The sequence below is a fragment of the Canis lupus genome, chromosome 14 (assembly GCF_048164855.1).
Source record: "Canis lupus baileyi chromosome 14, mCanLup2.hap1, whole genome shotgun sequence".
Classification (NCBI taxonomy): domain Eukaryota; kingdom Metazoa; phylum Chordata; class Mammalia; order Carnivora; family Canidae; genus Canis; species Canis lupus.
In genome coordinates, this window is record NC_132851.1 from 50,832,737 (window position 1) to 50,847,347 (window position 14,611).

Sequence of the window (14,611 nt, forward strand, 5' to 3'; positions counted from 1 at the left end):
ATTCAAAATAGTGCTGAATGCAATAGATGCAAAAGAAATGTGAAACTCAATCATTACATCATTTAAAAATCACATAAGTAATCAAATAAATTTACATGGTTAAATTTTTTACTTTTTAACTGCCATTATTGATGAAAGAAAAGATCTCTGGGCTGGCAAATTTGTAGCTCACCCTTGAAGAAGGGTTACAGTTTGAAGGTATAAACAGCATAAGCAAGTGAACATATGGAGAAATACTTATGACTTGTGGAAAGAAAGTGAGAAAATAGAAGTTAGAGGATACATATATGCTAGCTATTTAAAAACTTTTTAAAGTTACATTAAATGATGCCAAGGTATGGGAGGCCTTGAAAAATCAAATTTTTGAGTAAAAGCTGAAGTTTAAGAGAAGATAGCAAAGTTTAAAAGAAGTCTGGTAGTGGCATGGATGATGAAGTATTAAAATAGTACAGAGGAGAACCAACTAGAAATCTGGTTTCTTAAGAATTGATTTATATGAAAGTCAGTTTTCTCATGCACATTAAAATAAATTTACATTGGTTTGGAGCTTCACACTCAGGAAAAGTGATACCTATTTTAGATTCCTTCGTCTTCAAACTAGTAGAAGGCCTGGTTTAAAAAGCATGGGGTATCACTTATTTGCAAATAAATATGGTATTTAACAAAGCTAGAAGGCTATGCACACAGTAGACATTCAGATGCTCCTTTTGTCCTCAAGATGCATGTAATTTGTCTTCCTAGAAAAGTAAGTGACGTTCTATAATTCTAACAAGACTTTTTAAAGGCAGATAACACTGTTTGCTGCACACAGAAGTTTGAGAAATTGAGCTTCTGCTTAGGTGAGAAGAACCTTAAGGAAAAGAAAAACATAAAAGAAAAACAGCTATGTTACATTTGCATTTTTTACTAAAAATGGTTTCAAAAGAGTTGTGAACTTATTTCTGAATTTTAATGATTTGTTTACATAATGACTGTTTGAAAAAGGAAAGAATTTCCTCATTTGTCATCTGAATTTTAATGGGCATAGTTTGTAGATTGCAGATTTCTTTGTATCTTTGTAGTCCTAATTTCCACTGTAAGATTCGTTCTGTCTGTGAGTACTTTTCTTCAAAACTCAAAACAAGTAGTTAATAGTGGAAGGATAAATCAAAAGAAAACTAAGAACCCAAGACAAATTTACATGCGTCTCAGGGGTTTAAACAATCTAACCAGGTAGATGCATTATCTTCCAAGCTTTCTTGTGTACAAAATAACTAAATGGAAGAGGAATAAAGCCCTCAAGTGTTAAGAGTTGAAGTCTGAGATTGTTGTTAATAGCAGATGAACTTTTCTTTGTCAGGACCAAAATGTCTTTGACTCCAAGAAGAAAGTGAAATTAACCAACGCAGAAGGAGTAGAGTTTAAGCTTTCTAAGAAACAACTGCAAGCTATAGAATTTAACAAAGCTTTACTTGCTATGTACACAAATCAGGTAGGTAACAAACCTCTCATTGCCCTAGCTAAACCTTTTGGAGTATGGTATAAGGCATAATGGAAGTATCAGTACAATCTATGTATGCTTCTTGTCTTACACCGGTGTATTTTTTAGAATGTCCTATATCGTAGATTTTATTTATTAAACAAGCAATTTGCCCAATTCTTTGTAAAAGTCTACAGCTGGAAGAGAATACTATTCATACTTGTAAATGAGGTACTGTTCTCATTATCATATTTCTAATGTCTCTGAATTAAAGTGGAAATGATCAAAGATGTTGACTGTGATTATAGGTTAAGATTTGTCTTTCGTTTTAGTTTGTACATAATTACTCAAGTTACAAATGCTAAAGAGGTCAATTCTAATTCTAATATGCATTAATTCTATAAAGATTTCAAACTCTTCCATAGCAGAGGTTTTCAGTGGGAGAGCGAAAGGCAGCAACATTTTTATTATTTAGAACTAAGCCAGGTTATTTTTGAATACTTTAGCAAGAAATACCTATGCATTTTGTTGCTTTTAAGCACAGGCTGATACTTGTATTTTCTTTTTTTAAACAAAACTGTGGAATATAAGCATCCAAATTAGTATTTAGAACTAGTCCTTTCCAGGGTGCCTGGATGCTGAATTGGTTACATGTCCAACTCTTAATTTCAGCTCAGGTCATGAGCTCAGAGTTGTGAGATCGAGCCCAGTGTTGGGCGTCAGGCTCCGAGCTGGGCATGGAGCCTGCTTAAGATTCTCTCTGATCTTCTGCACACTCCCTCACCCTGCCCTGAGAACTAGTTCTTTCCTAAATGCTTTTGTAACTTCTAGCTTAAATTTAGTAAATGAAAATCTTTTCTTATAGGAAAAAAATTGAGAATAGATCATAGAAACCACTTCTTTTACCCCAGATAGTTCTTCACTTGCTATTGTCTTTCAGCTGAGTTTCCTTCCTTTTCCACCCCCATCCTTTTCTTTTTGGTCATTCACTTCATTTCATTTCATTAATTTAATTAACCAGCTTATTTTTGTTGTCGGGGGGCGGGTGGAATGCTATTTTCTAGGCAGAACAGTGCCGCAAAATATCTGCCAGTTTACAGTCCCAAAGTCCTGAGCATCTCCTGCCTGTATTAATCCAAGCTGCCCAGCTCTGCCGTGAAAAGCAGCACACAAAAGCAATAGAACTGCTTCAGGTAAAGGAATTATTTGAATGTTTCATGAAGTGTTATGTAGCATCCTTGTTTCATTTTCATTATAGTAGCCTGCAAACTTGTAAATAAACGGGAAAACTAATAGGTAACATACCACTAGACAAATTCCAAATGTCACTTGGTTAATTCCTGAGCTACAGCTTTGTTTTTTGTAAGTTTGCATTATGGGGCGCCTGAGTAGCTCAGTCGGTTGAGTGTTCAACTCTTGATCTCAGCTCAGTTCTTGATTTCAGGATGGTGAGTTCAGGCCCTGTGTTGGGCTCCACATTGTGCCTGGAGCCTACTTTAAAAAAAAAAAGTTTGGATTAGTAAATGGTTGCCATAAACCCTGAAGAATGCTTTTCACTTGGAGATGAATTTAGCATGAGTTAGTTTGTTTTAGGTTTATGATGTCAGAATATGCTTAACTTCTTTTTTCAATAATGTATTTTCCAATGAATCCTAATCCAAAACCTCAATTACAGAGATAGTGACTTGGTTTTTATCCTAAATCAGCTGTTACATTACATGTTTGAAATTCCTGAGGGTACTGTACTCTGGAAAGTTGAACATGATAAAATTAGAACCATCCTGAAGGGCAAAGTTGCCTAGCAAGAATTCTCAGTAAGGAGGCAGCATCTGAGTATCTTATTTAAACAGACAAAACTGTGTAATATTGATTGTTATTTCTCTATTAATGACTTCCTGGAACTTGATATTATTACACTTCCAGACCATAATTTTAAAAAATGGATATCAAATAAGTAGATATCCAATACAATTTTTCCAGAATTGAAATTTTGGACCTGAAACCAGACCTTTACCAGAACTGAAACCAGAACTTTAATTTAACCAGACCTGAAACCAGAACTTTAATTTTTAAAACTGGATTTTAAATTTTATGTAGAAATGATCATTGAAATGTGTGCAGTTGTGTAAATTGAGATTTTTCTTTTCTCCAACTAAAAACACTTTAGGAATTTTCAGATCAGCATCCAGAAAATGCAGCTGAAATTAAGCTGACCATGGCACAGCTGAAAATTTCCCAAGGTATTAATAGTTATTTCATCATGGTTAAAATATTTAATGGAAACATGGTTGAAATGTTTCTGAAGTAGTTGTGAGTTATGTGGTTTTAAAATTTTTGCATAATGAAGCATAATCATTGATGTTTCAAACAGCTTTTGCTCGGGTTATTCTTAAATTTTTGGAACAATTCTCAATCTCTGCCTTGAAAGTAATTAGAAGCAAAGAAATCCTATGTTTCAAAAGACCATACTTAAACTTCGTGGATATGTTCAATGTAGAAATGCTCATTATCTGTCACTTGAAAGTATTTGCATGAAAGAAGGGTTACTTTGCATTTAGTTTTCTTAGCCGATTATACTTTGTTTATAGTTTATGACCCACATCCTCGGAGAAGAGGCAGGGAAAACTGACATTTTTTAATCCTACAGAAAACTTGACTAGTATTTTTTGTCCATGATTTGAACCAGCCTTGAATGATTATCTAGAGCTGTGTTGTCTGTATTTGGTACCACTTTCACATGTAGCTATTTTAGGTTTAAAATTAAATGAAATTTTAAAAATCATTTCTTCATTTGTGGTAGCCACATTTCAGAGGCTTCATAACCACATGTGGCTAGTTGAACAACATAGATAAAGACATTTTTATCATAAAAAGTTCTGTCTCTGGCATAGACCACGCATTCTCGATATAGGGGTGGGATGGGGATCATTTGTTTGGGGGGTGGCCAAAAAAAATTACAGATATTATGATGGCTAAAATGAAAATTCCACGGGTAAAGATGAGAATAGTTGACAACTAGAGGGAAAAAAAAAGTCTTACAAGATTCCCTTAGTGTTTAGTGATAAAAACAAAGTTGAGAAACATTGTTGGTCTTGGTACCTGGCTGGCTTAGTTGGTAGAGCATGCAACTCTTGATCTCAGGTTTGTGAGTTTGAGCCCCAGAGCATAAAGAGAACTTAAATAAAAAAGAAAGAAAGAAACATTGTTGTTCCCCGTTATCTATTCTCACATTTCCTTACCTTCCTCCCTTATTTCTTTTTCCTTTTCCCACTTCTCCTTTTTCTTGCTTTTCCCCTTATTTTCTTTCCTTATCCAGTTTTCAGTTTATTTTTGAGAGGATTATTTATCATACTAAAATTACTAAGAGCTGTCATTGATTTCTATTTTGTTTTTAAAGATTCTGAAAGGTTACATTACTGATATGTACAATGAGTAGAAAGTATTTTAACACAGTAGGAAATTTTCCATTGCACTCATATGTGTAGTAACATGTTTCAAGGTCTTTAGGATAGGATGTCCTTTAAGTTAGAATTTGAAAAATGTTGAAATAGAACTCAGCAGACTTGGTGGGAGTTGCAAGACTCCTTTCCTATAGCATCTCTGCCATTAACTTTCTTTGTGGGTGTAAGCAAGGTATATAGTGTTTCTTAGGATTCATTTTCTTTATGTATGTGTAAGAAGAATAAATAGAGCACATTATCCCCAAGATCCCAAAGTTTGGGTATTTAGAGATATTACAAAATGTGACTTAAATTTCTTATTTTTTTTATAATAATAATGCTTTCTTCTGTGTGATAATGATATTTTTAATCTCTCAAGGCAATATATCCAAAGCATGTCTAATATTGAGAAGCATAGAAGAGTTAAAGCATAAACCAGGCATGGTGAGTTTATAACCAAAATATTTTAAGACTAAAAAAGTAGTAGAATAACAGTCTATTGGTATGTTTAATGTTTCTTTGTATTTAATTTCTTTTTAATTCATACTATAGGAGTAGTAGGTAAAATAGGTTACTTATCTGCTCTACATTTAATGGCATTTTGTGTTCTGCTTTGCATTGATTCATTATTTAGGCAAATATACCAAGTACTATTTAGGCCTCATATTATCACTAAAACCCAACCTTAAATAACCTAAGACCTATATAGGGAATTTCTTATCTTAATTATTGTATCATGTCTTCAGTGTGGTATCTTGAGTTAAAATAGTTTAGTGATAGTGGTGGCCAAACAATTTAGTTTTTGTTATGTGATGATTCAAGCTTTGCAGGTTTAGACCACTGATAACAGCTATGAAAGCATCTATTTCTAAGTAGAGGCTAGTGCTGTCGTTGGTGGTATTTACATTTATCGAACAGGGACTTTTATTCATGTCTGTATCCTCTAACACAGCTTATTTACAGTTGGCTCTTAGTAAATGTGTAACAGTATTATGGTAGTGCTTTCTCTTTTGAAGTTTCATATTTAAAGATTGGACTACAGTTCTTCAGTATTAGAATCAAATATAGATGTTTCTGATATTTCATATCTGGCCTTTTATTACCTTTCAAGAAAATTATTCACTTCATCAGTGTTAAATTTATTGGTATAAAAGTTATTCAGGTATGTCCTGTTTATCCCTTTAATATCTGTAGAACCTGTCTCATTCATGAAACTGTTTATTCAGGGCTTCTTTTTTGTTTTCTAATCAGTTTAGCCAGAGATTCATCAGTTTTATTGATTTTTCTCAAAGATCCAGCTTCTTGTTTCTGTTTCTTTCTGTCCTCATCTCATGTTGCTACTCCCATTCTCACTCCATTCTAGCCACATGGGTCTCCCTGCAGCCCTTCCAACACACTAGCCAAGGCTTTCACTGGCTTTTTTTAGCTCAGGCCAGATAGAACTTATCATGGAAGTTTACCCATGCTGATGTGTACCTCACTGATCATACATTGGAAGTTGCAACAGTGTTTTAGTATATAAACTAATTTTCTAAGCACTCATTCTCAACTATTATACTTACCTTGCTACACACTAGTGGTCAACTGGCACTGGTTTAAGAGGAAAGTTATATTTTATAGATAACTACACTTTGTATTTGGGAACCACTGTTGTATATGGTATTTTCTAGTGATTATGGTCTAGAAAGATAATAAATTTTATGATGAATTTGGTACTGGCAGAGAGCCTAACAACCTTTATATACTTTTTTTTTTTTTCCAGTTTTTTTCATTTTCAAAAAACTTACTGTGGGAGAAAAGGGGGAATTTTATTCATTAATTTATACTTTTCGCTGGTTAGGTATCTGCATTAGTGACCATGTACAGCCATGAAGAGGATATTGATAGTGCCATTGAGGTCTTCACACAAGCTATCCAGTGGTATCAAAACCATCAGGTAAACAAATGGAGTAAATTGTTATGAGGGCATGTTTTTACATGAAAATAAAAAACTGCAGTAGTGAACTCAAGTTACAAAAATTGAAGTATTCCAAGTTGCTGTTTAAAGAATGGAATACTGTTGGATTGTCAAATTAATCTTTAAAGTATACCAGATCCAGGTAAATTTATTAGAAATAAGAATTATTTTAAAATGGAGGAAAAAAAGCTCAGTTATGGTTTTGAAGTCCTTTCTAGTTTGTTATGTTGGTGTATAATCTCAAAAAATAATAATACATGAGTGCATATAGGAGTACTCATCTTGGGCAGCCCCGGTGGCGCAGTGATTTAGCGCCGCCTGCAGCCCGGGGTGTGATCCTGGAGACCCTGCATGGAGCCCGCCCCTCTCTCTCTCTCTCTCTGAATGAATAAATAAATTTTTAAAAAGAGTACTCATCTTTAGTGGCTAGAGAGCTCATGGATGGTACTAAGTGGTGGAACAATAAATACATGCAATAATTGTATCTCATGTTTCCATGGAATAGGAACATCTTCATTTTTTCCAGTATGGGTCTTTATAAGTTGGCAATATCCAACAGTAATCCACTGTTAGTTTCAAGGTCTATATGTGGCATTTATACTGTTGGCACTATTAGCAGTGTTGGGATATCAGTGTTTGGAGACATACTGTATTGATTTTGAGAACTATGGTGACATATCTTTAAGATTTGATTATGAAAAAATATTTCTAGTTGTAGATAATCTAAAAAGAGATAGATTGTGTTCCAAATTCATAAATTGGTCATCATTTGTATAATTTGTCTACCTCCCTCCCCGTATGTTTTTGTGATTTTTATTGTTTCATGCATTCAGTAAAACTTTGAGGAATTTAATGGATAGGGCCATCTTAAAGATCTAATGAATATGGTAACTTCACGAACTTGGTAGATATCTACCTTAAAGGTTTTTTTTCCTTTTATTGAACCTTTAGCCCAAATCTTCTGCTCATTTGTCCTTGATAAGAGAAGCTGCAAACTTCAAACTCAAATATGGGCGGAAGAAAGAGGCAATTAGTGACCTAGAACAGCTATGGAAGTAAGTTCTGAAAGGTAGAGATGTAAAAATGCAAATTTATTGCTGTTATTTGACACAAGGAATTATTTTGCTTATTTATGTTACTTTTTCCAGTTTTATAAACCATTCATTAACTTTCTTTCATTCTTTTTTTAGACAAAATCCAAAAGATATTCACACCCTGGCGCAGCTTATTTCTGCTTACTCACTTGTAGATCCTGAGAAGGCAAAAGCGTATCCTTTTGATTATTCTTCCAGACAGCTCCCAAGTAGTGTGCTAGATCCCTTCCAATACCTATTTTGGCCACGGCTTTTTCTGTTGTAAATTTCAACAGACGGAACACTTTTCTAACTAGTAAGATCAAAAATGAGAATTTATTGATTAACATGACTGAAAAATACAGTAATAGATCCATCTTGGAGCACAGTTTGATTGTTCCAGAAGCAAAAATGAGGTCAACAGGATGCAGCTTATATCAGGTTCAAGTACAGCAGCAAAAAAGAAAAAAAGCATATTTTATTTGGGTAGTTGTGAAAGATTCTGAAATGTCTTTTTGATTGAACTCTCTTAGGTCGCATACCCATCTCAAACATTTACTGAAAATAAGAGATTCAGTGTCCTGATTGGCTGAGTTTGAATCATGTGCTACTTCAGTCAGGGTGTGCTCCCAAATGCAACATGGAGTGGTAGATGTTAAGCAACCACAAGTCAAAACCTTTGTAGTGAGCAAATCTATGTTTGATAGTTGTTTTGGAATAAAGATTTTATTAAGCCCCCATTTCAAAGCACAGCACCAACTTAAGGAATAAATGATTAGATTATGGCTCCTTTATTTAGATATATAATATATAATTGACTTTATCATCTGATTTGTTATTCTATAGAAGATTTAAGAAAATTTTATACTTTTGACAAAAGACATAAAGAGTTTTTCTTTTGGCAGACATATATGTGTGTATATATTATGTTCCTGAACTCCTGTTTGATCCCAGCCTTAGTAAACACCTGCCCTCATCAGATAGTATGTCTCTAAAAGTAGATGTCGAGGCTCTTGAAAATTCTCCTGGTGCTACTTACATTCGGAAAAAGGGTGGAAAAGTTGCTGGAGATAGTCAACCAAAGGAACAAGGGTAATATTTTCATTGTAACATTCACTAATGTGGACTTCAAATTACATAAGGAATGAAAAATACATTCTCCGAAAATACCTTGTGAATAAAGTTTAGTCCCCCTTGTTTCTTTTCCCCTTCTTTTTTGCTAAACCCAGTTAGTCCTCATCCTGTTTACCACCTCCCCCCATCCCACACCAAATTAACCTTTGGTATTGAGTGTATATCCTTCAGGATCTTCTTTGTGATTACACACAAAGGTGATTTAGAAATATTTTCCTTGGATTGGTGTATTTTTTGTTTTTTTGCAGAAGAGGGTTATATTGTACTTATCCACCTTGCTTTCATTTACTAAGTCGTGGAGATTTCTCCATATTCTTTTTTTTTTTTTTTTCTTTTAAAGATTTTAACTTAACTAGAGAGAGAGAGTGAGCATGAACAGGGGGAGGGGTAGAGGGAGAAGCAAACTCACCACTGAACCCAATGCCAGGCTCTATCCCAGGGCCCTGGGATCATGACCTGAGTTGAAAGCAGATGCTTAACAGACTGAACCACCCAGGCGACCCTTCTCCATATTCTTAGCATAGACAGATTTCATTCTTTTTATGCATAGTATTCCATTAGCTGAATGTCCTCTGCTTTATTTACCTGTAAGTGTTTATGTACATTTAGTACATCATCTAGTAATTCTATACCAGTTAAGATGAGGTTTGCTGATTTGGAGGAAAGATTAACTGCCTTCGTTAACTTAAAAAAAGGTCAGATTCTGATTCTTATTCTCCCACCTGGCCATCTTAGAAATACAGTGGAGGCCTACTCAGTGAAATGTTTAAGATTCTATGAATAAAGACTTGGGATGAATAGAGAATGGAAGAAATATAACCCTTCCCCAAATTTGTGGTTTTTATGGTTTTTCACTATTTTCTCCTTTTTTGAATGCCTTTTGAAGTGTAAAAATTTTTCCTAACTTAAAAAAAAATACCAGCAATAGTATATGAGTAACTTCATTATGAACTCTGGTAAAAAAAAAAAAAAAAACATTGTCATCATCATAACAGATTTTTAAATGAAGAATTGGAGTCTCAAAGATACTACCTTGTTCCAAATTCCATTTCATCATATGAGTCTCACCCACTTCAAGCCTTATCAAGAAACCCAAAATGAAAAATTCAGGCCAAATCTTAAGGGGATTTTCAAATAATACCTGTTTAAAGATTTCCTTTTTTCTTTTCTTTTTCTTTTCTTTTCTTTTCTTTTCTTTTCTTTTCTTTTCTTTTCTTTTCTTTTCTTTCTTTTCTTTTCTTTTCTTTTCTTTTCCTTCCCTTCTTTCCTTCCTTCTTCCTTCTTTCCTTACTCCATTCCTTCCTTAGAAAGTAGGTTCCGGGGATCCCTGGGTGGCGCAGCGGTTTGGCGCCTGCCTTTAGCCCAGGGCGCGATCCTGGAGACCTGGGATCGAATCCCACGTCAGGCTCCTGGTGCATGGAGCCTGCTTCTCCCTCTGCCTGTGTCTCTGCCTCTCTCTCTCTCTCTTTCTCTGTGATTATCATAAATAAATAAAAATTAAAAAAAAAAAAAGAAAGTAGGTTCCACGCTCAGCATGGAGCCCAGTATAGAACTTGAACTCATAACCCTGAAATTAAGACCTGAGCTAAGACCAAGAGTTGGGTACCTAACTGATTACCATCCAAGCACTCCCTATTTAAATATTTTCAGTATTTTTTTCCTTATCCAAAATAGAGTTGAGTAATTAGTAAGAATATAGTTCTTTTCTAATCTTTTAGTCTTCTCTTTTTCATTAGCCAGTTATTAAGGCATTGACCTTTAGGCTTTTAAATTTCAGCATGTTATTTTCATTAGGCATTATTAAAGCCTTTTATGATAACTTTTGGATACAAAGGCTTAGTTTTTTTTGTTTTTGTGGGTTTTTTTTTTTTTTTTTTTTAAGATTTTATTTTAAGTAATCTTTATACCCAACATGGGGCTTGAATTCACAATGCTGAGATCAGGAGTAACATGACTGAGCCAGCCAAGCACCCCATAGGTTTAGTTTCTTTTGAAGATACACTGTGTCTCTGACAAAAAATAAGTCATGATCCTTGCCCTTTAAAGAACCTAAGTCTAGCTAAAAGAACCTAAGTCTAGCGGAAGGAAATATTGTAGTAATTGCAATAAAGGATGCGTGTTCTGTGATTGTGTGGGGCCTAGAGGGAGTACCCCAGAGAGCATAGTCCTTCCTGAGGACAGTCAGGGGTAGGAAATCACCTCATGGAGGAATGGAGGAGGGGGTAGTGTTGACTCTTGAGAGGGATGAATTAGGCAAAGCGTGAGCAAGGGCAAAGGAGTAAGAAATGGCAAAGAAGCTTTGAGAAATTATAGACGTGGCTGTAGAGTGATTTGTAGAGAGACAATTTAGAAGATCATTGAATAATCTGGATGGAAGATGAAGCTCTAAAATTAGATACTTGTGTTGTGCCTCTTACTCTTCAGGATACCCTGAAAGAACTTGCACAATTGAATGACTCAGTAGAATGAATTTTTTTTTTTAAGATTTTTTTTTTTTTTAAGACTTTATTCATCAGAGAGAGAGAGAGAGAGAGAGAGGCAGAGACACAGGCAGAGGGAGAAACAGGCTCCATGCAGGGAGCCTGACTTGGGACTCGATTCCAGGTCTCCAGGTTCAGGCCCTGGGCTGAAGGTGGTGCTAAACCACTGAGCCACCTGGGCTGCCTGGTAGAATGAATTTTTGACAGATATTGTTGCTCTCATCTTTTTAGCTTGCTGTTTCTTGTAGTTTCCATAGAGGTGAGGTATATCATGTATGATTATGTATAGAGATATTTTTTTGGTCTTTGTCTTATAGCCATCAGAGTACTTAATTATTTTGAAGTGTTTTCTTGATTTCTTATGCTCCTTTTGGCACCCCTCCTTTTGTTGTTAGTGTACTTAATAAAGATTTTACTTAAGTTCAGTAAACTCACCAGGTTTAAGATTTGAAAGATAAAAACCTATAAAGTTAAAGCTTCCTCCCATCCATGTGTGCTCTCCTCTCTCTAAGGTCACAACCAATGTTGTCTCACATATGGTCCCAGAGATACTCTTTGCTATCTGCTCTCTAGTTTTGCCAAACATGTAACTTAATGTAGTATTGTAGATTTTCATGCTTGTGCAGATTTCTTATCTTTTTACATAGACTTAATGTGTGGCCATGTAAATGGTATCTGTTTTCTGAAAACATAGCTAACCGTCTTTTTTTAAACCACTTTCCAAGAACTGTAGTTTGTGAAGTTTGATTAAACTTAACCAGTATTAATATCCTAGCAAGTTTATTAACTTCGGTGAGACAGTGCCAAATCTTAAATGCCTTTATGATAAAGTGCCCAGCTCATTCTTTTGTACATGTTTAATGCTGTATAAATATTTTATGATGATGGTAATGATTTTTCTTTTTTTCTTTCTTTTTTTTTTTTTTTTTTTTTTTGCAGACAGGGAGATTTGAAAAAGAAGAAGAAAAAAAAGAAGGGTAAAGATTTTTTTCCTTTTTTTTATCTTTAGAGTTTACAAGATAAAAGCTTGAGTTTAGGCCAGTATAAAAATCTTCAGACCTAAAAATACTGCTCCTTTTCTGTCTTTGAATACTGACTTTTGTCTTGACTATAGCTAATACTTAGGGTGTTTTTTTTTTTTTTTTACTTTAAAGAGTCCAACTCTAGAGACTGATTGCCTGAATTCAAATTGTTGCTGTAATTACATTGCTCTTTTGCTGTGACTGTGAACAGATTACTTAATATACCTGCCTGAATTTTTCATTTTTAAAATGGAATGTGTTATTATATTCCTCATAGGATTAAATGAGATACTGCATGTAAAAAGATCTCAGAATGATGCCTAGCACACATTAAGCCTTTATACGTTAGGGTGCTTTCAGCTACAAACTAAACTCCATCAAACTGGTTATTTATGAAAATGGCAGTGTAGAGGAAAGGTTAACTGATCTAGAAGTTGTAGTCTTTGTTTTTCTGTTTACAAAACTGAATCCCATTAGAATCATTGTTTGTTAAAAGGGTCAGGGCTTTTTTTTTTTAAGATTTATTTTAGAGAGCACATGGTGGGTGGGATGTCGGATCGGAGGGAGAGGGCAGAGTACCAAGCAGACTCCATGCTGAGTGCGGAGCCCAACACAGGGTTCAGTCTCAAGACCCCACGCTGAAACCAAAAGTTGGATGCTCAGTCAACTGCACCATCCAGGTCCCCCTGGAGCTTGTCATTTATATCCAACAGTTCAAAAAAGGCCTTTCTGCAGTTGTCATGTCTTTCCCAATAATCTCATGGGCCAGCATAGATCATTAGGTCAATGTCCAACGTGAACCATTAACCAAGGGAATGCCATGCATTGATTAGCTTAGGCTGTGTTCTTAATTCCTGGCAAGAGTGGGCAGGATTACTGTGTTTGACTTCAACTAGTCAGAAGTTATCCCTGGAGCCATCTACCTGTTCCTGAGTCTGGGAAGTCTGTGGTGTAAATCAGATTCATTCTTCCTGTCTCTTTCCTTCTTTCCTTCCTTTACTTTTTTTAAGTAGGCTGCATGCCCAACATGGGGCTCAGACTCACAAACCTGAGATTGAGTCACATGCTAAGTTGTTTTATGTTGTTTTATGTATTAGTAATACTGCAAGGGAACAGCTATTAACTATAGGTAGCAGTAATCTGCAGTATCACTCTTTTCTTTCTTTTTTTCCCCAGAAGAGTATTTTTTAAAACTTACAAGTGATACATGCTCATTCTAAAAACAAACAAAATCTATATCTATAAAATGGCATAAAGCATGTAAAATTCCTTACCCAAAAATTCATGCTCCCAGAGAATTACAATTTAACTTTTTTGTATATAGAAACTTTTTTTAAAAAAAAGATTTTATTTATTCACGAGAGACAGAGAGAGGCAGAGACACAGGCAGAGGGAGAAGCAGGCTTCATACAGGGAGCCCGATGTGGGATCCAATCCTGGGCCTCCAGTATCATCACACCCTGGGCCGAAGGCAATGCTAAACCGCTGAGCCACCCAGGCTGCCCTAGAAACATTTATTATACATGTACATGCTCAGTCAATAAAGGTTTTTACAAAATTGAATGAACAGTGTCTTCAGGGTAATTTGTTTTATTTTATTTTAAAAGATTTTGCTTATTTATTCATGAGAGACACAGAGAGAGAGGCAGAGACATAGGCAGAGGGAGAAGCAAGCCCCCTGCGGGGAGCCCAATGTGGGACTTGATCCCAGGACCCTGGGATAACGACCTGAGCCGAAGGCAGATGCTCAACCACTAAGCCACCCAGGCATTCCAGGATAATTTGTTTTAATCTTCTACTTTAGATCATATTGCACAGACATTTTTCCAAATTATTAAATATAGATGTACTTTTTAACCTATAGCTATAGCTTCCTATAGTGTGGGCATACTGTAAAGATTTATTTTAGAGGGGATCCCTGGGTGGCTCAGCGGTTTAGCGCCTGCCTTCAGCCCAGGGTGTGATCCTGGAGTTCCGGGATTGAGTCCCACATCAGGCTCCCTGCGTGGAGCCTGCTTCTCCCTCTACCTGTGCCTCTGCCTCTCT

The 14,611-nt window shown here is 35.4% G+C and overlaps 1 protein-coding gene and 1 long non-coding RNA gene across 2 annotated transcripts in view; one reads left to right on the forward strand and one right to left on the reverse strand.

The window, feature by feature from the left end:
- SRP72 (signal recognition particle 72) overlaps positions 1-14,611 on the forward strand; it is a 29,771-nt gene that overhangs the window by 11,787 nt on the left and 3,373 nt on the right. The window contains exons 9-17 of the mRNA XM_072775162.1: positions 1,340-1,471; positions 2,524-2,652; positions 3,627-3,699; positions 5,279-5,343; positions 6,740-6,835; positions 7,808-7,911; positions 8,047-8,124; positions 8,884-9,021; positions 12,483-12,520. Of these exons, the coding sequence (XP_072631263.1) occupies positions 1,340-1,471; positions 2,524-2,652; positions 3,627-3,699; positions 5,279-5,343; positions 6,740-6,835; positions 7,808-7,911; positions 8,047-8,124; positions 8,884-9,021; positions 12,483-12,520 (853 nt within the window). The remainder of the gene's footprint in view (positions 1-1,339; positions 1,472-2,523; positions 2,653-3,626; positions 3,700-5,278; positions 5,344-6,739; positions 6,836-7,807; positions 7,912-8,046; positions 8,125-8,883; positions 9,022-12,482; positions 12,521-14,611) is intronic.
- The window catches only part of LOC140604115 (uncharacterized), a 20,670-nt gene continuing 6,059 nt past the window's right edge, over positions 1-14,611 (reverse strand). The window contains exons 2-3 of the long non-coding RNA XR_012007141.1: positions 2,765-2,953; positions 1-850 (exon numbers count right to left, since the gene is read on the reverse strand). This is a non-coding gene — a long non-coding RNA (uncharacterized lncRNA). The remainder of the gene's footprint in view (positions 851-2,764; positions 2,954-14,611) is intronic.